At 40.6% G+C, this 23,921-nt stretch overlaps 1 protein-coding gene and 2 long non-coding RNA genes across 6 annotated transcripts; 2 read left to right on the top strand and 1 right to left on the bottom strand.

Moving 5' to 3' along the window:
* Nucleotides 1–920: 920 nt before the first annotated feature.
* KYAT3 (kynurenine aminotransferase 3) lies at nt 921–19,366 on the bottom strand. Of its 4 annotated transcripts, none has more exons than XM_082227940.1 (15): nt 19,230–19,366; nt 16,216–16,316; nt 14,585–14,643; nt 13,565–13,709; nt 12,255–12,404; nt 11,114–11,200; nt 10,265–10,390; nt 10,046–10,166; nt 7,911–7,987; nt 6,812–6,901; nt 5,151–5,337; nt 4,174–4,247; nt 3,454–3,540; nt 1,801–2,581; nt 921–1,398 (listed from the first exon to the last, which is right to left on the bottom strand). In XM_082227940.1, exons 2-14 carry the CDS (start codon nt 16,312–16,314, stop codon nt 2,525–2,527), a joined length of 1,359 nt encoding a protein of 452 aa, XP_082084066.1. In that variant the 5' UTR covers nt 16,315–16,316; nt 19,230–19,366; the 3' UTR covers nt 921–1,398; nt 1,801–2,524. The 4 variants fall into 4 exon arrangements, with proteins under 4 accessions (XP_082084066.1, XP_082084067.1, XP_082084065.1 ...); XM_082227941.1 differs by having other exon boundaries at nt 14,585–14,769; nt 19,230–19,262; XM_082227939.1 differs by lacking the exon at nt 19,230–19,366 and adding an exon at nt 18,926–19,197.
* LOC309535193 lies at nt 2,450–6,107 on the top strand. Its single transcript, XR_014221094.1, has 4 exons — nt 2,450–2,575; nt 3,447–3,577; nt 4,236–4,688; nt 5,810–6,107. It is a non-coding gene; the product is annotated as an uncharacterized lncRNA (long non-coding RNA).
* LOC309535195 lies at nt 18,973–23,471 on the top strand. The gene is made up of 3 exons (XR_014221097.1): nt 18,973–19,042; nt 19,738–19,825; nt 21,018–23,471. It is a non-coding gene; the product is annotated as an uncharacterized lncRNA (long non-coding RNA).
* The last annotated feature ends 450 nt before the right edge of the window (nt 23,472–23,921 follow it).

The raw sequence follows: 23,921 nt of genomic DNA, 5'->3' as shown, positions 1-23,921 counted from the left end.
TCAATTTGTAAAAAACGAAATGAAACACAAAAATCATTTCCTGAAATCAAATACCACATTTTCCTGCGAGGTTACAGTGGGTGACAGGGCTAGGAGAGCACTATTGTTAAATGATACCTAATTTTATTTTATACTGTATTGCATACAATATTTATTAACTGTCCTGTCACAAAATTTCTGAGCAGCATTGCAGAATAAAATAAAGCAAGTTTTTAAAAAATCAGTAAAGCTAGAAAAAGTAAATATTACATGGCATATTACATCAAGCTTACAAAACCATTTCTATCCATTTCAGTTTGTTTTGATAATCCAAAGTTTTAGAAATAAAACACTCAAATTCTGAAATAAGGGATGACTGGCAGTTCTGTGCTTAGTTGAAATTATATGCAAGGCTTACTCAATGCAAATGCAGTTGCAATGGGATTTACTGTCCAGTGGTTTGTGTAGGATTTAACTTTGTGGCCACAGGTATGTGACATATGTTCATCTTCTCCAGACCACAATACTACCCTGAGGCTAGAATCTTATGCACACTTATGAGATAAGTCTCAGGCAAGTATAGATTTAAAAGAAACATGCAGGATGTACGTACCTGGGAGTAAACAGGTAAATAATACAGTGAGACTTACTTCTGAGTAAACAGGCATACCTCACTCCATAAGGTCTACAATCCTATGAAGTTACTTTGAAGGAAGGTCAACCAAAATCCTTCCAAGCAAATATGCACACAATCAGGCTATAAACCTGTTTTAAGATTAGGTCCTATGAAGCTATCATTTCCAATTTTTCTTTATTAGTTCTTCTTAAATTGAGCAGGGGGAGGGGAGCAGAATCTGTTTCTGTAAACCTGCTTCTCTGGCAAGTTTAAGGAATACACTATTTTGCTTGTTTACAACCTCAGTGGAAGAAAGCAGTCAAGGTTTATGCCAAATTCTCACTTTTATTTATTTGTTAAATCAAATCATAGGACCTGAGCCAAAGGCTTCAAGTTACAAAAAAGGAAATTCCGACTAAACATCAGGAATAACCTCGTGGTGGTAAGAGCTGTTTGACAGTGGAATGGACTCCTTCGAAAGATTGTGGACTCTCCTTCCTTGGAGGTTTTTAAGCAGAGGTTGGATGGCCATCTGTCATGGATGCTTTAGCTGAGATCCCTGATTGCAGCGGGTTGGACTAAAGGATCCTTGGGGTCCCTTCCAATTCTACAATTCTGTGATTCTAAGTAACATATCTAGCAGATCCCCCAGGATTGTTAATTGTAAAATAAAATGGTAAAATTTGAGGGGACAGAATTATATCCAGTTTATGCGAGGTAGCGTGTGTCATTTGCATAGCTGGCAAAAAAATAATAATTGCTTGCCTTATTCACGCAAGAAGGGGAAATGGCAAACCCAGACTCTAGAGCACGGGTGTCAAACACAAGGCCCGCAGGCCGAATCCGGCCCGCCAGACCTCGTCATGTGGCCCGTGTAGCCGCCGGCCGCCAGCCTTCACCTTTTATTCTCGCTTCTTTTTTTTTTGACACAAGAAAGCCACCTCTTCAGCACATGCGCGGCAGCCTACAAGCCAGAGAACGTCTGCCCTCTAGCGGCGCCGGCCGTTCTACACAGGAAACCTCCACTTTACATGGATTCAGGAAACCTCCACTTGTTTTTATATTGAGCGCGTGCCATCCTGTGATGTGACAGATCCAACGGCTACCTGAACCCTTCTCTCCTGTACTGTAAGTCCTACAGATACAACCGGCCCTTTGAGGGTGACCAAACTGCTGATACGGCCCCCGATGAATTTGAGTTTGACACCCCTGCTCTAGAGCAATCTCCATAGCCATTCCCCTCTACAATCAATAGAATTCACAAAAATATACTGTACATATCTCATTTCTTATTCATTCCGATTGCAAGGCATTATTCGTTTTTGTGAATTGTGTGCATCTGTGCTTTTTTTTTGCACACACACACACACTTAATCATGAGCAATACAACTGAATGAAAAGACTGCCTGTTCCCATGCCTAGCTCCCATGCCCATCTGTGCTGCCTTTCCTCTGCTACTATGCTATGCCCTTGGCTGGCCAAGCCATGTAAAGCAAGGACCCTGCCCACAAATCCACACTCCATGTTCTCATACAGTATTTTGTCTGGATTGCAGAAAGGCTGCTGTTTGACAAAAATAAACCCAAAGCAGTGCAATAAACGCATTAATAATTTGTACAAGTATAAAGGAGGTCACAGAACAGGGCTCTTCGTGGATGTAGCCTGCACAAATTTTACTTCAGTGTGTTTAGAAAAGAAGAAAAGAAGATTACTGGAAAAGGTTTCCACTGAATATTTTGGAAAACAGACTATAATTTTTACAATGTCAAAACTAGTATGTTGGATCACATTATTAATATTAAATATCCAGCAGGTGGCAGCACAGTGCAATTTAGAAAGGGTAACCTGAAATGCGACATTCTCGGTCTAGTTATAAATGTATGACTGAGCATATATTTTTAGAAATGGCAGAAGAGGTTAAGTTCTGGGTCAATCTTTCTTCCAGTTCTTCAGGATCACTTCTGCTGCATCCAAGGTGCTGTCTTTCTGTCAACAACAAACACAATACATTAAAAGTTAAAAACTGAAACTGAAATATTCTTCATGTGCATAAGACATTTTACTGCTAGAAGATTGCAAATCCACAGAAGCCCACTTCTAACAACTCCATTAGGTACTTTTTGTGGCATGCATGCTCACATGAGTTTGGAGCTAATAGCTGGGTATGTCTACCTAGTGGCTAACATCTACAATGTGCCCCATTCCCCCAGCAATAAACTCTAGCTATGGTTTGGTGAGGTTGAGATGCACTGAGACACCTAGTCCCCCACTCCTATGACAATACAGCAGTTGGCACCCAGCCAATCTAGTTGTCAATTTGCGGAGCAGAGGAAAAGTTTGTTTTAATTATCATCACATCCCTAAAAAAATTAAGGGAAGCCAGCATATCATGGCTCACAGCATGAAGTAGAGGTTTCCTAGTTAGAAACTCAGCTAGTTCACAAACTGCTACCCACACTGACCTAGGTTTCAGGACTATTAGGAATACTGGGCTGTGACTATTTAGAAAAAGCACTATGTAGATCAGGAGTGGGCAACTTGTGTCTCTTGGCCTAATTTCATGTGGGTGGCAGGAGGAAGAAAATGGGGAGGGAAGAGGATGACGGGAGTAAATGAAATTAATTTTAATGATACCCAAATTGGTTTCCAGATTACTCCTTGAGGAAGAAGAGGTTGTCCACCTTGATGTAAAATATGATCATACCCTAAGAAATTATTATTAGGAGCAATATCAAAAAGTTATTTAAACTGCTTAAAAGTGAAAGGAGAAGATCTAAGTTTTGGTACTAATAGAAACAAACAGCCCTGCTAAGACTTAAACAATTAAGCTTTATTTAAGCACACGCTACAGAACTTACTTTGATGAAGCAAAACCGTATGTACTTTTCAAACTGTTCTTTGGTCTCAGGGCCGCAGAAGGAGGTGAGAGGAATAGCTGACAGTTTCTTTAAAAAGCACAAAGCACAATTGCATGCTCAGCAAGTACATTAAAACAGGTTAAATCTTAGCTCTTAGAAGCTCTAGTAACTGTATTTTTGTGAGAGTTTAAAGGCTGCGGCCCAAGAGCTTAATTAAGGTCACGTCACACATTAACAAAATTTGCATGTGCAAAATACAGCACTATACTATCATGGATGAAAATTTCGCACGTGGGAATTTTTATGTGCATGGTCTGGGAAGCAGAATTAAGCTACAAACAGATTGCCGCAGTATTTCCTTCACTGCTTCAAGTGCTTTCCATGTAGGAATTCTGCAATGTTGCATTCTGGAAGCACCCTGGGCTAGCAGTTTGCCCTCATCTTCCTAGCAAAGGAGCTGATCTTTAAGTAGTGGTTGTGTCTAGGCCACAGACTAGCCTAGCAGAGGCAAATCCCACAGAGCAGATGTCAGTAAAGGGCTTATATCTCTGCTGAAGCAGGGAAGAGATCTGCAAGCCTAGCAATGGGTATGCAGCCTTCCAATGAGCACACAATCCCCTACATCAGGGCTACCTGTTTTACAGTCTCACTTAGATGTTAGAATTAAAGACACAGTTATTTGAGCAAAGAGTAGGAGGGAGAAATAAAACCAATCCTTACCTTAGATTTTATCATCCATTTAACAAATTTATAATCGTAAGGTTTATCTTTTTCCATGTCAGACAGATCTACATCTTTAAAACAAAAAGAAGAGGTGAAAAACACCTTAAGAGCTGCAATTTTTCAAAAGAAAGGCATTACCCAGTATGGGCACTTCAGCAGAGATTTTTTTACAGAACAGTAGATGGAAAGGCCCCTTCATGGATCACTGCCTTGCCGTGGCAAAGGGGCTTGAATAACTCAGAGAAGCTATGAGCCATGCCGTGCAGGGCCACCCAAGATGGACAGGTCATAGTGGAGAGTTTTGACCAAACGTGATCCACCTGGAGCAGGAACTGGCAAGCCACTCCAGTGAAAACTCCATGGACAAAGACAACAGGCATAACCAGCATGAGTTTGACCAAACTGCGGGAGGCAGTGGAAGACAGGAGTGCCTGGCGTGCTCTGGTCCATGGGGTCACAAAGAGTCGGACATGACTAAACAACAACAAGATGGAAAGGATCTGGAGCCCAGGGTAAGATCTAAAGTGCAAGATCTGCTATTTCACTTCTTTTCCCCCAGGACTGCTCCCCAGAGTACCAGGATTTTGCTCTTAAACTGCATTCTAAGGGGAGAGCTAGACATTACGATAACAAGCGTCTGCTGCCAATGGGCACACAACCATTTTCTCTGTAATGAAAAATTCACATCATGAAGTCGTTAGCCTGTGTATTTTTCCACCCTGTTCCATATCACTGACTGCTTGTGGTGGTGGGGTTCTTACAGACTGAGAAAGGGCAACACAACAGCAAGCTGTAATTGCTGCCTAGTTCTGCTGTAAGTGCAGTAGGACACCTACCATGTTTGTGAAAATATTTGTTACTCAGAAGAGAAAACACACACACTGTAGCCCTCCCTTTGCTCATAGTATATTTCTCCCAGCTTCAGTACTGGGTCATCACCCCCATTCCAGCCATGGAATAAAATCTTCACTTACTTAATGTAGACACGTCAACAATCATAAAGTATCCTCCCGCTGGAACAACAGGTTTCAGCCCAACTCCCAGGAGCATGCGAGCCATTCGGTTTCGTTTGTCTTCCAGCTCTCTAGGCAAAGAATAGAAGTAGCACTCTGGGTCATCCATGCGCTTCAAGTCTATCAAAAAGGCTTGTGCCACAGCTTCCTGGAAATTCAAATCAGGAAAGGAGGGGGGGACCACACATTTAAGCACATTATCAACAAGCAGCAGGCACAAAACAGACCTTGTGAAGATTCACTTTTAATAAGAAATGCTGTATTCAAAGAAATGCTCAGATCTCTAGAATCTCATTATCAGTTTTTCCATAATAAAACAGATCATTCTAGTAAAATTCTAGTAAAACAGAAAGTCAGTGAAAAGTAAAAATAAGATTGTCAATTGGGTTTAGCAGTCAAGGAGCGGGGAGAAGGCAGATGGAAATGCTTCTAAAATTGCTGGATACACATCTATCACTAAAATAGATATATTTCCTTTCAAGTATAAGATTTTAAAAAGTCAAATACCTTCATTTTCAGTGATTAATTCAGTAATGTGTATCTGATTTTTTTAATGTTTAATGCTTCAATAATGACATAAATTATAAAGAATTTATCATTCCTTTTCCTAAATGGCTCAGGGCTGCAATACCTCAAGGACTGCCTCTCCCCATATAAACTGACAAGACTCTGCGATCATCATCTGAGGTCTTTCCGAGGACTTTTTCCATGTGCCTCCTCCATGAGAGGCCCGGAGGATGGCAACACAAGAACGGGCCTTTTCTAAGTGGCTCCCTGCTTGTGGAATGCCCTCCCTGGAGAGATTCATCTGGTGCCTTCATTATACATCTCTAGGCGCCAGGCGGAAACGTTCCTCTTCAACCAGGCCTTTGGCTGAATAACAGTCTAGGTCCTTTTAAATGTGTTGAGGGGTATTGTGGAGGGGGAGGTTGTACTTCTTCTTCTTCTTCTTCTTCTTCTTCTTCTTCTTATTATTATTATTATTATTATTATTATTATGTACTTTGTGGTTTTATTCTTGTTTTTATGCTGTGGAACACCCTGAGATCTTCGGATGAAGGGCAGTATACAAATGTAATTAAATAATAATAATAATAATAATAATAATAATAATAAAACAACACAAACAAGAATGAAGTCTACAGATCTTCCTTCCTTTCTTACCACATAGTATAGAAAACCCCAAACATTTAGGAAGCATACACCTTGATCTGAAAACAATCTAGCCAAAGGATGCACAGAGAGAAACATTTGCCAAACAATAACTTTCCACAGGGTCCAGGTAACCACTGTATAAGGCAGTTGTCTGTATCATCCTGCGAAGCAGTAATGAGAATTTCACTACACATCAGATGCATGGCAGTATGTATTATATACAATGGTAATCACTCATCCCAACTCCCATCACTTGTGTCTGTTGTTTTCCTGCTAATAACGGAATGTCTCAATTATTGACATTCAAATCCTAATCGACATTGGATTTACATGCTCAAGTGTTAATTTCATCTGCAATGCCCACAAATAGATTCCTTATTAGTCAATTTCTAATTACGTTTAGTGGCTCAAACCTCCTACACTGTATCACACTCTTTACAATACCTTTTGCATTGCTTGGTACTTACCTGTAATGGAGTTGGGCATGTGTAGAGTGTATTTTGTTGAACCACCTGCAAATGCTTTATCAGATGTTGGGGACCAACAGACCAGCCAAGCTTCAACAAAAAGAAATAAATTGTAACAAATATCTGGTCTGGCTGTTTACTTAACATTTATAAAAGTTGAGAAACATGGAAACAATCACATTTTAAACTGGTGGACTATTGACAAACTTAAAGAGGGGGACGGGACCCATGTCTTCCAGTTTATAAAAGATTTCTTGCCTGGCTTAGATAATTACTCCCCAGGGGCAGCGAGGTGTGTCCCTATTTAAAAGGCTGCTCTGCAATTAAAATAAATCCCTGCCAAGAAAAATGAAAATTATGTTCTCCAAAAATGTTACAAAAATTAAGCATGGGTGCATTTATTTATCTGTGCATGAGCCTGTTTGTGTACACATATTGTATTTATAGTTTTCACAAAATAAAAATTACCAAAAGACGCACAATATTGAAGTTACAAAATGCAGTTGCCTAACTCTGCTTCCAAGAGAGCTACATAGCCATGCCTAAGGTATGTTTGCATACACGCATGGGACTTTACATGGTTCTGTTTCTGATGAAACCCCACGTGTGTATTTTCCTGTGTTGGGGAAGCCCCCAACATTTTGTGATACCTTTTCAGTCAGGCAGTGGGGATAAGAAGCCCAAAAGAGCTTAGTGCCCCTGCAGAAGTCTCCTTGTAGTTTGTCGGATCCTGGCCTGATTTTCTCATGCGAAACGTGCCCCCAGCAACCACCACCTTCTGCATCTAACATTGGAACTGGCACAGCAAGCACAAGGTCTTCAAAAAATGTGCAAACTGGAAAGGCTTACTGTTTACAATGTACATACTGATCGCCTGTTCAAAATGTAAACAGTAGGATTTCTATGTTCTGAGTGGAATATCCTGCATGGACGGCATCTTGAATTTCTATAATGTCAGGGGTTAGTTTTTAATACAGATTCTGCACGTGTTTCATATAGTTTGTGCACACTTGCAAATAATCTCCATGGTATATCAACCTAGCAGTACTTCAACATATATGATTCTTCATATGCATTATGCGTTATTCTGTTCGCTTACCTTCCAGCCAGTTACACTGTATGTTTTCCCAGCACTTCCTACAGTTACTGTTCTTTCCCACATTCCAGGCAAAGTAGCTGTGAAAAAAGAAAGAAAAGGATCGAGCGTTAATTACATACGAACTGAGCTAACAAGCTTTACCTCTCTAACAATAAATAGGTATGTTTTAATGCATCCTACAAAGGAACATATATGGAGAAGTATGAAGCTGGCTTCATTATGTTCAAACTAAATGGGTATGTACTGAAAGCCCATTGTTCCTTTACTCACACCCTCATTCAGGCATCTTGTGGCACATAAGGATATGTCCACACCAGAGAGAGGTCTCAATCATTTTATCAGGTCATTCAGATGAGCTCTTTGTTGTTGGTATTGAACTGAAAGAGTAAAATTGTCCCTAAATCCCATATAACGGTGTAGCACACAAAATACACACATATCCAAAATAAATTTTTAAAAAACCCCGTAAGAGTATTTTCCTGCAACCCATGTTAGGGTGGAGGTACAAGTTATAGGTGACGCAGCATTAACTCATGCTGTGGCATCATCAGGTTGTCCAGCCGTCACTTGACATCACTGGGTACCAATGGAGGAAAACGACAAGTAATGCTATGTGCTGCAGTGATGCTATGTGCTGCAGACAAGGAGAAGGGAACACATTCTGTAATGTGTAGGTTCTGTGATGAATTCCAGCCATCACCATGGGCTGCAATTACATTTAGCAAATCTAAAACAAGAGATTATCAATTTGTGGAGCGAACAGCTAGCCAACTCATTTTCAGAAGACTGCTGGGGAGTCACACAATCCATCAGGTGACTTTTAGAATAAATATTTTGTGAACAAAGGGCAAGCACCTTCATTGTATTAAGCTACAGAAGAACAGAATGTATTTTTGTATCTGAGCAAGCACCAAGAACTATTAGTAAGGCTACATACATACATATTACGCAAATAAGCACTATGCCTGTTGAGGCGCCAGAAGAATCTTTGCTTACAATATGCAATCTTTAAATCTGCCAGTGGAACTCTAATCATTAGTCACATGAAGCTCCTGTTTCGCCCAAGCTAGATAAGAGAAATGACGAAGTGTTCTATACCAGAGGAAACTGCCTAGATGACAGCACAAATACTATGCTGATTTTATGATCTATCACTGGCAACCTCTATTAGATAAATATTAGAGAGCCACCACTAGATGCTGTAAATTGATGCAATATTCATTTCACATTTTTCACGAGCGATGTGTCATTTCAGCTGATGGAATACGGGAAGCTTAATACAAGAACATCTCTGCCTCTGGGGGGAAGATTTGTGTTCTCCTCTTTGCACAATCTTTATGTGCATGTTATACAAGCTAGAGAAAATAAGGTTTCTTGGGAGAAAAGAGTTCTGCTTAGTTTATAAAGTAACTGTCACTTGCATATAGGTTTAATGGTTTGTAGGTTTCAACAGTAGATTGGAAAACTGTTTTGGGGATCTGCTTAAAAGGGAGCAAATGAAAAGGCACTGGTGGCCAAATGCTATATTTTGAATCGTTTAGCAGAGCGTTTTGTACATATTATCTGCTGGGTGATAAAAATGCCTGTGTCCATCAGGAATGCGCTTCTCCCATCTGATAAGTTGAGTATTCAACTGAAATAATAAACTGAGAAATATGAAAGTAATTCATTTTAATAAGGTAATATAGTCCAGAATTACTTCAGAATTATAGCTAGTTTACAAAATACTTTTATAAAATACCTAATTTTAATCCGGCAAAAAATACTTTATTGCCCATTTCCAGTCTACAAACTAACACGTCTCAAAATGCTGGTGGTTTCTGAAGTGGAAGAATGCATCCTGCTTAATTTTCAAAGGCTCAGTGATGGGTCCATTGCAGATCAAGATCCTCAAAAATTTTGAGGAAGTAATGGGCATTATACTTATCAAGAATATAGATTATACCAAACTGAAGGGGCAGAAAATACTTTAAGAAAACTGGGTGATAATCAAAACAATGCATGTAGCTCTCTCATGTTAGTTGTAACTTTAAACTCAACAAGGAATAGGAACTATTTTTATACATATGAAAGAAGGAACAACTTGAATGAAATGTACACATACGTTTCCCATTGACTGCCATACAATTCAGTACCTATCTTAATGTGTTTATTGCCAGTGTATACCAGCCATTCATATACTTCATCACTGATGCACAGGGTGTCATATTTAATACAGAGATCAGCAATTATCTGGAGCTCTTCTTTCGTATAGACCTAAAATAGAAAGGGAAAGAAAACAATGTATTAATCAATATCGTCAGAGCCAACATTTTATAACATTTGGCAGGCAGATTTAGAAACAGGAATCTCACCTTTCCTATAGGATTGTGAGGGTTATTCAATATAATAGCTTTCGTCTTGCAATTAAATTTACTTGCAAGTTCAGCAGGATCCAAGACCCAGTCCGCACTAGAGGCAGTCTCTCCGGCTGCAGGTCTCTGTGTTATAGGGGGAAAGATGTTTTATTAGGCTGAAATAAACTTTCTTTAAACGTTCCACTAGTGATCTTATCCTAAGAATCATTCAACTATACAAAATACATGAGTAAACTGCATAGAAATCTCAAATTCTGATCACTAACAAAAAAAAGGTCATTTATATCATTTAGGACTTTCCAGTGACGATTCCTCTGACCCACTAGATCTAGCCATCAAAATTGATTAAAAGATTAAGTGTTCCATATAGCAGCAATGCATTTCTAAGAATCCAATACTACTACTATAAAAAACCAGGGGGGAGCAGAATTACCATCTACCACTGTGGTCTTAAGTACCACTTTAAATACTGTTACAGACAAAAGCACTTAAGGATGCTTGAAGCTGAATAAATTAATTAGCTAGCCTGCTCACACCCCTCAGTTTTTTGAAAGTTAATGTGGCTTTCACATTTAAAGCAAGGCCACCGAGCAATCTAAAGTTAAATTATTGACACCCATCTCCTATTTGGGCTTCTATCATTTACTTCTAGACTTTTGGGAGGCATTGCTTTCTTCTTGTTATTAATCTGTTTACTGGATCCATTCTGTTTCTCACTGAGCACACAAAGCAGAGTAACGTAGGAAAGAAATAACCTTCATTATGAAAAACTGCAAGGTGCAACGCTTCTCTTCATTCCCCTATCTAAATAAACTCTGATTATAATAATATTCTAAACACACTCACATATCTCAAGGGTATAAAAACAGGCTTGGCTCCTGCCATCCTCACCATTGGCTCATAACAGTCAAAGAAGGGTTCTATTATTATCACCTAAAGTAAACATATAGGAAAGTTATGTGAGTAAGAAATGATATTATACCTTTCTTCAAAGACAGAACCCGCTTTTGATCTGATACAATGCTAATTCTATATATTTAGGAAAGCACATTGCATTAAAAGAAGTACTTCTTGACAACAAACACGGGGTAGTATTTTAGATTAAAAGCTAAAACTCTTAAGTTTATCTGTAAATGCCACAGCCACTGCTACTTCACAGTGGCTGCTTTTGTGTGCTGGGGATAATAGGAAATAAGTGAAGATTTATAATAATGGCAGCAGAACTGAAGGGACGAGGGAGACACATAAAGCAAAAGTGAAAAGACAAAATATCAGAAGGTAGCTAGCTATCGCTTCATTGCCAGTTTTACCCCAAATGAGGCAGGCTATTTGATTTAAAACCCACCCTACCCTAAGTGCTTATAGATCCCCATTATTGACAAACTTATACAACTCAAGAAAAAAAGAACAGGGTTTGAAGTTGGGAAATATTTCAAGTTTTGAAGGGTTCAGGACCAATGTTCTAGGCATCTGAAAGGACAAGCACCTAGGATTTTTTTTCAGCTGTACCGGGGAGTAGCCAAGCTAATTTACAACAGGTTGATAATTAAGTGGTAGATTGATGGACAATTCATCTCAGACATAGAGTTGCTTAAAGAACAACACTAGTCCCATTATCCTGCCTTCAACAGCAACCTAATGCACAATAGTTAAGCAGCTGAGGCTTTTTCTATAACTTTATCCCAATGCGAATAAATCCTTCATCTGCTAAATTAAGGTGCATCAACATATTCTTAAAGGCATAGGAATCTGGCAGGTTTAAAAAAAGCCCTGCTTCAAAGTTGATTTCTTATTCAACCAAAACTAACGAAAGTCAGCTCTCTACCCTTCAATAAACCATCAAGCTGCCAAGGAAAAGGATTTCTGAGTAGGCTTGATCACTTACTAATGGAATGCTACCCATGTTCTAAGGGTGGCTGTGTGTGTAAACACATATTTTTTCATAGAAGAGAGTTATTTTTATTCTGGGATGCATCACAAAACTTACTTCATCTTCTACTTCAATGAGTCCCTGCACTGCACTGAACAGAGATCCATATCCCCCTATTGTCACCAGGATATCAGTGTATGGATCAATCTTTCTTCCACAAACTTTTTCATACACTTGGGACAAGACTTTCACCAACGAAGGATGTCCCTATGAATGCAAAAGAAAATACATAGACTCTTATGCCAGTTAATAACAAACAACCGACAAATAATACAGTATTGTCTGTTAGCCAAATCTAGCATGGCTGATGCACAAAACAGAGTTACCCAATTAGAAATACCATTCTAAAGATTTAAACAATTAGAAACTGTCATCACGTCTAGGAGAGAACCTACTATACTGAGCTGAACAAGAAAAACAATATAAGGCACAGTTCACATGGAATCTCTTCTGCACAGCCAGCCTTCCACTGAATAGGAGTCTTTGTGCAAGATCACAAGCTGGGAATTGTGTGTACTATCAGTAAGGATCTATGACCGTGACCCTTTGAAGAAAAAATAATGTGGAACAAAAATGTTCGTAACACAAATGAATTTCTAGAAACAGTTATACTGCCATTCATGGGTCACTGAAAAAGGAGTAACTACCCTCTGATGAATGCTCATATTGCACCATGGTGAAGAACAAGAAAGGAATTGGCTGTATTGCATATAAACCATGGTTTAATGTTACAAGGATGAACCAAAGCAAGCCTCAGGCTCCTGTCCTTCTCCCCCCCCCCACGCCCCACGCTCCCTTCTCCGTGCAGCTGCAAGAAGAAGATTGGAAGTTAATTTAAGTTAATTGCAGTTTAGCATTATGTCCAGACAAATGGCTTCATTTTAACTACAGTCTATTGAAACAAGCCCAGTTCACAACCCATGATTTGAAGCTGGCTTGTTTCAACGAATGATTAACCACAGTGTGTGTGGGTTTAACATCACAAGAAGCTGCAGTTAATCAAAAACAGAAGTCGAATCTTTTGAAATACTCCTTGAGGCTCATCTTCATAATGCCAAACCATGGTTAAGCATTATGTGCAAGAAAGCCAAAGTGTAGTGCCCTGTTTGCTGAAATGTACTATATAGATTAATAATAACATTACATTAGGAAGTTTGATTCAATTACATAGTCAGTTCTCCTGGCCCTATGTATAGTCCTCTTTGGACCATATTTACATTGGCCACTGTTTGGAGATTTATGGTTACCGTGTTTCTATTCAGCCCAAGATTCCAAATTGAAGAAGGCGCATGTGGAAACCAAGAGAAAATGTTTGGATATGCAACTGATTTAAAGCAACCTCTCAGAGAGTATGAAGATGTACTCACAAAACCCCGGGTGTACTGGTTCAGCATATCCACAGAGGATGCTTTGGCTAATGCTTCTTTAACATAGTTAGGAGGAGATATATCTGGAAGTCCTTGTCCCAAATTAATGATTGAGGGATCTGCAGCAACTTTTGTAAATTCCACCCTAAGAAAGGAAGAAATTATTACAAAGGTATTTAATACACACTTACAAGGAAGAATATTTCGGATCCATGGTAAATCAAAAACACAGTATAGAACACATGGGTCTGTGGGAAACCACTCAGAGAGCATTCAATCAGATATTAGTTAATCAGAGATCCTGGAGGCCTCATTGCCATCAGTCTAGTTTTAAGTCAGGCTTTCAGGCTAGAACTAGGTGCCATAAGCATTACACAGCTTCTGTGCCTCATCCTCCACTTCCAGTAACATCTATTAAGCCAAAACACGTGATGTGACATAACCACTTCTGAAGCACCAAAGGACAATTCAAAAATCATCTTGGTTGAGGACCAACTAGAACACTGAATTATGGAAGACCAATGTTTCCCCCCCAATGTGTTGAGAGTACATTTGACCCTCCCCGCAGTTGACAGAGGATTATTATTTCATTTTTCTTTATAAATGTAGCAAATTAGAACCAAAATAGCCTTATAAACAAAGCCAGAATCACCTTATCTCAGCCTGTTAGCTAAAACTGACCCTACCCCCATTATTTAAATATCCCAGCAGGGTTGTTCTGTAGACTCACAGGCTGCACAACCAGTAATTATCACTATGATTCATCCAAGATCTTTTAACCATAAAAGGAACAAAGAGATTAATTTGTAGGGAAGAGGTGAATAGAGGGGAGGAGCACACAAAAGCCTGGAGCCCACTCCCAGTGGCTTCACTGACCAAGAGGTTTCTCTCCCGGCCCCCCACCCTGGCCCTGCACCTGGTCAGCTGACAATGTAGGTGAAAAGCATACAAATGAACTACAAGGCTTACAGACATTTTCATTATTCATTCATTCATTCATTTTCATTAATAATTACTTACCACACATTGCTATCCAGCCCTTCAATTCGTTTTGCATTTTTGTGCTTGAAGGTCATGGTCTACATACAAGAATCAAAGACGGATAATTCTTGTTAGAACTACAAAGTACTGTATTGTTGGACACTATGGTAATCCATGACATTTCTCCTTGTAGTTCATTCTATAGCTGATGAAACTGACAGGCGCTGCAAACACAGTTCAATGTAACAATTAACCAATATTCTCTTACAATACATGTTTGACAAAATGCCGATCTATGCAAGGATACTAAATAGAATCGTTAAGATTAAATATAAGTTCTGTTCAAACCCAGTATAAGAAGGACAGAGTATATCATAGATGTATGTCAGAGCACAATCTTTTAGCACTTACTTGAGAACAAAGGGGTAGGGGAAATGTGATTTATATATCTTGTTGTTTTTCAAAGACAGTGGTGAACTCAAAGTAACGGACAGAGCAGAATTGCAAAGGCTAGGCTATGTGCATAAGACTGATTAATAAAAACCTGTGTGTAGGTAACAGGATCTGTCTTCACAAGATTATTGTGCCTGGCTCTATGTTCTCTCCATCATATGAGGAAAGAATCCGCTAGGTACAGAATACACCCCACTGGTTGTGCCACTATGTCCGTCCTGAACAAACAATAGCTGGAAAACTGTTTTTCCACTTTCCCAAAGAAAAAGTAACCCCCTTCCTTTGTTTTCCTAGAATTTTTGTGGATCTATTAAAAACTAGGTTTTTTAAGCACTATTTTAAAAGCTAAGGTTGTCCAACACAAAACTCAAGTACCAGCAACATATTTAAAGGGTGTAACAGACAATATCATAGTATTAAAGGTTTTTTAAAAAAAAAAAATCATTGAGAGAAATTCCACAAAGTAACATCAAAGCTGTTCAACAAATGGAACATATATGTAAATAATATGTATGTTCAACACACACCAAGTGACATAACCACAGTCCCGATAAAAGGAAGCACTATTTGGGTGACCTTCATTCTATCGTGCTGGCTATACAGTATATGTATACTCCAGAACACTATTTTTCAATCCAAATCTTGAACTGCTTCATGAATGTCTGAAAGGCAAGGATTTTTTTTTAACATCCAAGCCAACCTAGTGACTCCACATTCCGGACCTCTGCATACAATTTGATGAAATGTAATAAATAAAAAAGATAGATGATGTAGCTTAAGCTGTTACAGGTGGTAAGGGAAACAAAAGGAAGAAAAAAGCTGCCTCTACCAAGGTTATTTTTAAACATATCTCTCAGAGTTAAATTAACCAAGAGTCTTGCAGCACCTTAGAGAATGACACATCTATATAGTCATACTGGTCTACTACTAAAATTATCGTTATTTTAACTTATGGTCAATACCAACAGTGTTCCAATTGATACCTTCTGCAATAAGAATAGAAGAAAGCAGAAGAAAATACTGTCTTGCACAAACTTGCTCACTGCAAAAGGTGAATTGGTTTACAAGTGTCTGGCAACACTTGTAAAACAAAGCAAAACAAAGACATTAAACAAAACCAGATCTCCAAATTCAGGATCGTGGACATGAGTGAATCATAAATAATATAACAATATGCACATACAATCACATAAGCTATGAAGATATAGAATACATACAGGAGAGGATGAAACCCTGAAGTATCTCAAAGGGTAAGTAATCTTCAGTAGTGATGTTCTAGTGCCAAGGTAGCTGAAGCATTGCTGAGCAAAGAACATGCCTGCATAACAATGAGTTTATAAGTGCATGAAACAACTACACACAAACAATAGTGCCAAATACCAGACCATAATTGTATAACTATTCTTCAGTGTAACTTAAATCCCTATGTGGCATGTCTGTTGATATAGGTAAAGGACCGTCGGACAGTTAAGACCAGTCAAACTTGACTATGGGGTGCAGTGCTCATCTCACTTTCAGGCTGAGGGAGCCAGCGTTTGTCCAAAGACAGCTTTCCAGGTCATGTGGCCAGCATGACTAAACCGCTTCTGGTGCAACAGGACACCGTAAAGAGTGCCAGAGCACACAGAAATGCTGTTTACCTTCCCACCGCAGCACTACTTATTTATCTACTTGCACTGGTGTGCTTTCGAACTGCTAGGTTGGCAGAAGCTGGAACAGAGCAACGGGAGCTCACTCTGTCGCGCTGACTTGAACCACCAACCTTCTGATCGGAAAGCCCAAGAGGCTCAGTGGTTTAGACCACAGCACCACCTACTCCCTTTCTGTTGATATAAGCCTTACATGTGCTTATATTAAGGATAGATAGGAGGAGCACAGGACTTGAAAGTCATCACACATGTCATATACTCATCCATCTAGGTAAGCTTTCACTCCTATTTTAGGCTTAGTAACTACCTGATCCTTGCAACTGGGTCACTCTAAGTATAAATCACTATGTTTCTAAGATTACAGAAACCAGTCAGTATGCATGTTCATTCAGAACAAGCCTAATCCCTAGCCAGGATCAGCAAGGCAGAGCAGCAAATCCACATCTGAAGCCATCCTGCTTGCACCAGACTGGGTGGATGTTGAGAAGTGTCATTTTTTTTTGCTGGTACAGCCGACAGCCCAAGAATCAAGTCTCTTGGGGGGACCTGGGGGACTTTGGATCCAGGTAATACAAAGCCACTGGCGTCCCACAAGGTCTTCTACAGCCTACTGCCAGTGGGAGAACTATGATCTTCTGAAAGTTGTGGGTCTACAGCAAGGGTTGCCAAACTGTGGTCTGTGGACCAACAACCATCTGTGAGCGCCATTCATTCTGTGGCATGTCTGTGGATTTGTGGCTGAAGACAGGAGATGGCACATCCATCACATATTGATTAATTGTATTTTTCTTGCTTCTTTTAATTCTGATACTGTACTTCATACTATATGAAACAAAATAAATATACAACTTAAAATTATTCAGCATCTAGCGCAACACATTACAATTGCTGTAACAGGCAGAAAAAAAAATTAAGATGTCTGCCAAGACCCTCAGCAATTTTCAAGCGCTACATGAGTAAAAAAGGGGGGAGACCACTGGTCTAAAGCTCCCTCATCCCCAACTACTGGCCATACTGACTGACGCTTTAGAATCAAAATATATTTTAAACTACTTTTTGAGATACTATATGCATTATGCAATACAGCCAGCTGTAAAATTCATCACCCTGGAAACTGAGGGGTGTTACATTATGAGACTGTTACCCAAAATAAAAACACTTAGTACCATTAGGATCCAATAATCTAGGTCACTTTCATATGACCTATCTACTGAGTATTCATCCTGACTTGCTGAGCAGTTATACGATGCCGACTGTTTACTGAACATTCATTCCAATTTGTTTGCAAGAGAGGCTATAAAACGTCTCATCAAGCCATATCTGAAGAAGTGTGCATGCACACGAAAAGCTCATACCAAGAACTAACTTAGTTGGTCTTTAAGGTGCTACTGGAAGGAATTTTTTTATTTCATCAAGCCATTGTTATCCTACACCTTCAAGTGCATTTCTCCACACCTTTTCCTTACTACAAGCCGTCCGATTTCTTTAGGAAGATTTTTTTTTGTCACACATGATCACCAAACCCACTTCCCTTGCATAACTTGAAACTGCCAATATGCAAACTGAATCTCAGCACAAAATAGAGAGACCCTAGAGGCAGGCCACGTTCCCTCAATTTCTTAAACCCTTCCTTGGGAGCTTAAGTTTACCCCTCCAGTGCTGGGTTACCAAATAGGCAGAGTATAGGGCTGCCATATGTCTGGAATTTCCACTGGAGTCAAAAGCAGTGTCCGGGCGGAATATCCAGGAAAATCCAAAAGTATGACAACCGATGTCGCTACAATTCCCAGCAACCTTAAATTACATTTCCCAGGATTCAGGGGGAGTGGGTTGGCAGGTGTAACCCTATGGGCCTTTTAGGGGCCCTGCAACAACAGATCAAAATATGTCTATTTGATCTTAAAATAAAATTACAATGAAGTATTGCGATATAATTTGTTGGGCGGGGGGTGGGAGCCGAGATTTCGACTGCCTAGGGGTTTAATCCAGCACTGTACCTCTTGCTAAACTACAATTCCCAGCACCCTTAAACTACAGTTCCCAGCATTCTGGAAGAGAGTGGGTCGGCATGTGTATTCGGCAAGCACTCCTGCCTAAAAATTAAACACCCGCTTCTGAGATTATTTATTAAATAAATCGCATTATTTGCTTAATTCAAACTCCCAAGTCTGAGGGTTTTTTGGCGGGGGGAGGAAGAATTCACCCGCCCAAACGAAGCCTTGCCAATACTCCTTTCCTCCACCTCCAGAGAGAAAAATATTAAAATTATTATCCTTACTACTGCTCCCACCACGCGGGCTTCCCCTGCCCTTTGCCCCCCCCCCCTCAAGGTTATGGGGCTTCTCCTTCCTCGCCCGCCTCCGGGTCTCTCGCCTCCTCCCTCCTGAAGGTGCAGGTATCCTCTTATTTCCAGGAGGCTCCCCCGAGGCCATTTTGTCCCCTTTCCTCCCCTCATATTTAACGTGTGAAGGGACGAGAAGCCTCGTTAGCGGCGGCCGACCCGAAGCCGGCGGGGCGAAAAGTTCAGGAAAAGGACGGCGGCGGGTGGGGGGGGGGGTTAAGGAAAGCGACAACTCGCTTACCTCGCTTGTCCCGGATATATGGCGTGTGGGGGGGGGGGGTTTAGGAGAAAGGCGGAGAAGACGAAGGAGCAGGGGAGGAGGGGCTAACTAGGCCGCGGCGGGAGCAGGAGCCGCTCGGTTGTTTCCTGGCGCCGTGGGGCGGCTCGGCTCGGCTGCGGCCTCGGGGAAAGCGGGGGTCTCGCCGCCGTTCTGCATTTTCTCTCCCGCAGGCAGTTTGCAACCTTCGCTAATCTCTGTACATGCAGCAGGCACTAGGTAAAGGAGCAGAGAGTGGCTGGGGAATAATAAATAACATAACATATTATTATTATTATTAATCAAGCTTCTTCTTGAAACAGGCCAAGCTCCCACCACGGGTATGAAGGAAAACCTTTTGTCTCCGCTCAAGCATTTCTGCCTTAGCATTGCGGCACCAGCATTTTGCGTATGTCCAAAATCTTGTTTTTCACAGCATTTTATTGTTTATATGATGTGATTTTGTCTCCTTCTATGCCATTTGCATCATTAGGTTAGGGCAGGGGGGAAGGATACCCACCTGTCATCATCCTCTGTCTGGCAGATTTGGAATGAAATGTCTCAGCCACGGTTGTTTTAAGGTACTTTAGACCCCCCCCTCCCCCCAAGTGCTCGGAAAAAATCTGTCAAAACCTTTCTATAATTTCTACTTTTCGTTAAGTATTTTTATTTACTTGATTTGGGGGGCAAGCTACGCCCATGACCAATGGCTGTTTGCTGTTTAGCGTCTATTTTTCCTTCTTTCTTTTTTCTTTTTTGCTAAATGAAGCTCTCGCTGTACCCCACACACCCACACTCACAATGTCAGAGTGCGGTATGTGCCCCCCCCCGTTGAAAAAATATTGTTCATACAAAACTGTCATGCCAGGGAGAAAGGATCAGTCTGATCCAGAGCTTTCCAAACTTTTCATGTTGGTAACACACTTTTTAGACGTGCATCATTTCGCAACACAGTAATTCGGTTTTATTAGCAAACTGGAGGTTAAACTAACCCCTTTCCAGCCCCTGGAGGAGCGTGGGGAGCGGTTGCATGACACAACTACACACTGCAGCCGACACAATGTGTTGCAACACACAACTTGGAAAGCTCTGGTCTAGTCCGTTGGTTCCCAACTGGTGGTCCACAGACCCCAGGGAGTCTGTGGCATCATTAACTAAAATAGAGTTATCAAAATTTTCAAAATTAGGGGGTCCATGGATTGGCTTTTGAAAAACGGGGGATCTGCAGAACCACTGGCCTAGTCTTTTCCTGGCATGGTGTTCATGTGGGAAGTTTTACCTGTGGAGAAACACTAAAAAATATGCAATATGGTACTGGCAGGTTGAAGTAGCACAGTCCATGGAAAAGTTTGCCAAGTCTTCTGACTGTATAATGAGCTGGCCTTTAGTCCCTACCCACAACACTTTCCCAAGGAGTGCAGGAGATGGAGCTGGGCCTGCTAACTAGTATTTGAACAGGGCTAAAATCCTGTGTACACTTTCTTGGGAGTGAGGCTAACTGGACTCTGCCTTCTGAGTGAAACAGCAATGCACAGAAGTGCATGCAGAAGATCATGGAGCCACACATTTTATTGCCTCTTCCAAAGCTTGTTTATCTTGAATAAACAAAGGGAGGCATGCACCGTTTTAAGTGCGAATAGGGCTCTGGGGCAATTCTTAGGTAGAAAATGACCTTGCTTGAGGACAGTTGCGAGCATAAGCCTTTCCTGTAAAATTACAAATAAAAGCTATGTTCCTTCTTGCACTGTAATTTGTTTTCTGTACCGTACATAGATCTTTTCACCTTGTAAAGTGAAAAATCAAAACGATGCCTCTACCACCAGCTCAGGACTAGAGCTCTTCTCCCCACAACCCAATTGTCCTACAGAGATGGAAAGAGAGAAATGGCACTTCCTTGTGAAGCTGCTGCTCGAGTCAACTTTGCTTCATAGGCTGTGTGCACGCACCTTACCAACTTAAAACTCAGCTAAGTCGTTATTTTTCTCAGTTTGAACCTAGTTTTGGGGAAAATAGATCAAAACAAAATATTTCATAACCAACAACAGGATAGATGTGGATTGTGGCTTACTTTGTGTATACATCATTTCCCAAACCAGTGGTGGAAGCGCATTGGAGGCAAAAGTACACCCTGCGACAATTACATTAAAGCTTAAAGGTGTGCAAAATGTTACTATTCACAACAGCCTGGGACAGCTAACGTAACACCTGTAATGCACAATACTCCCATTAGAAACCCAGTGCAACCATCATAAGTCATTACAATCCTGAGCTTGATGACAGCCCATCAGTTGGGCTCATTCATAGGTAGCCTCATACATTGATCAAATTAAAGTATTTTGCACACTTTGAGAAAGTTATTTGGTCTTCAAATCACCTCAACAAATGGGCCAGTAGAGGGCAGCGTGCCATAAAGCTCTGTGAATAGGCTTTAGGAGGAAATCTCAATTTTTAAAACATTTTATTCTTGCTGATGTATGTTCATTGTAACTAAAAACCCTTCTCAGAATTTTGATGGAAATCTGTTTCTGGAATTCCTTGTCACTTAGGGAAGTGGGTAGCGTGCACCACTATGATGCTTGTAAGACAAACAAGATTCTGCACCTAAGTGCAACAACTAATCACGCATTTCTGAGCATCCACACTTGAGTGCTAAAACTGAAACCAATATTTTCTGCAGTAGCAGATGTACTCTTCCTGATCTGAAAGATAGTATCCTTTCATAATGACGTTTCTCTTTTTATCCCAGCATTGTGAAGCATGGCTGGTGATCCAGATTTACATGAGAAGGGGAACTACTTACTTCCTCTTTATTGCTAGTATTAAATACAGTTTTGCAGCTCTATTCCTGTTTCCTTGGAACTAAATCCGACATGAGATAAATATGGCTTACCAAATGAAGTGTGCTGGCTTTGATATTTTCAAAGCAAGAGTAGCAGTGTTCTGTAAAATAAACCGGCACTCTGATTTTAAATGTCAGTGCAGTAATCACACAATAGGTGAAACGTGATCATATTGAACCAAGCCTATTAAAAATAAGCCATCTGAATAGCTGAAGTTCTTTAACCATCTTCAAAGGCTGCCTAATACAGCAGAGAGCATTATGATAGTCAACAAATGCAAGCAAACCTTACTGCAGCCAACCACAGACAATAAATCTTTAATAAAAATTTTTGAAACAAAAACTGGCAGTCGCCATGTCTGCTGTGTCTCAGCAGGGATACTTAGCATATCAGGCCCAGCTAATAAAAGGCCTTCCAGACAGCAGCTACCCCCTGGAAATCCAGAAGTAATGTTGAGTCCAGCAGTACTCTCAAGCTGCAAACCTGATCTTTACAGGAAAGTGTAACCCTGCCCTTACATAACTTTCCCCCATTCAACTGGTCCTTTGAGTCCCCCACTGTCATTAGCTCTGACTTATTGGGTTGACCTTAAGGTTATTCACCCTCATCAACTAAATGCAAGTACATATTTAAGGACATAGCTGCTTTCAACCTGGATTTGGTGGAAAGGCATCATGCAGGTAGCTACATGCTTTGCTCAGGGGCAAACAAGGATGGGCAATGTTGCCCCTGGAACATGTACTGGCAATTCTGTGTGGCCAAAAATTCCCTTTTATACCACATCCCTCAACGTATTAGCAGAAAGCAAGTTCAAGCATATCACAGCTGAGAGCTCTTTAAGCTTTTTATTGGAAAAAAACCAAATGCACTCAGTTTAATGAAAGGGGGAAACAAAGATTTATATGGCACAACTGGGAGCTCTTGAATTTAGGGGGAGAACAGTGGGGGGATGAAACGTGGGGAGAAGGGGGAATCTTATAAAAGGCAAATGGGAACTCCATAGAGGAAATTCGGGTGCAACAGCACAGTTATAGAAAAGCTTGGATGTTTATATTTGAAGGAACAAGGAGCATATTTCTACTTGCTTTACAAAACAATCATAATCCCTGAGCCACACTGCTGAAAGGGGATAGGATGAGGCAAAGGTATCCTTCTGCCAGCAGAGAAGCTCCTTTGGCTGTTATGGAATTATTTATTGCTTCCTCTGTGCTTGCCAAGTGGAAGCTCTCACTATGCCTTCCAAAAGCAGAGCAGAACACATGCTACTACTGATTGGGGTTTCCACCGTCAGTAGCCAATCGTAAGGCTACAAAACAAGGCATTAGGGGTAGAGTAGGGCTGGATCCAAGACTGGGTTGTTTCTCAGAGAAGGACCTGATAGGAGAGGGGGAAAATGATGCAAAACAATAACCCCACAATTTTCCACTGGCAAGTGGCAAAGCTGCAGATGTGAGCAAAAAGCTCTAGATGTGGTTTTTGTTTTGTGATATCCTATAGTCAAGTTAAGGCTTGTTTTATAAAGAGAGTTGTAGTTAGGAATCTCGGCAGACTGTAAACTATCAGTGAGCCCGTTAATCCACATTTTTTTTTGGCGGAGAGGTACTGCTTTCAGACTGAACACTTTATGCAAGAGCAAAGCAGGCTGTCAGTTGCTATAGTTGCCAGGCAAGACTTAAACATACCTGCATCTTCTCCAGTCAAGGAAGAGCTTCATAACAGTGCTAATTGAAAAGATTCCAACTGAGATATAGTCAATTCATGCTGAGGAAAGGCTGTAGTTTGTATGCCTACCTTTCGTGCAACTCTGCCTAGCCACCTGTTTTCTTTTGCAGTGGGA

The sequence above is a fragment of the Podarcis vaucheri genome (assembly GCF_965113315.1).
Source record: "Podarcis vaucheri genome assembly, chromosome: 6".
Classification (NCBI taxonomy): domain Eukaryota; kingdom Metazoa; phylum Chordata; class Lepidosauria; order Squamata; family Lacertidae; genus Podarcis; species Podarcis vaucheri.
The sequence above is the reverse complement of the archived record's forward strand: the minus strand, read 5'-3'. Positions and strand labels throughout refer to the sequence as shown.

Excerpts from the sequence above, each read along its gene's own strand:
- KYAT3 (XM_082227939.1), bottom strand. The coding sequence starts at position 19,079 with ATGGCCTCGGGGGAGCCTCCTGGAAATAAGAGGATACCTGCACCTTCA. Across the intron at positions 12,405-13,564 it reads ACCAGTACACCCGGGGTTTT|GGACATCCTTCGTTGGTGAA; the intron begins GTGAGTACATCT and ends TTGCATTCATAG. Across the intron at positions 10,167-10,264 it reads CTCACAATCCTATAGGAAAG|GTCTATACGAAAGAAGAGCT; the intron begins GTGAGATTCCTG and ends TTTCTATTTTAG.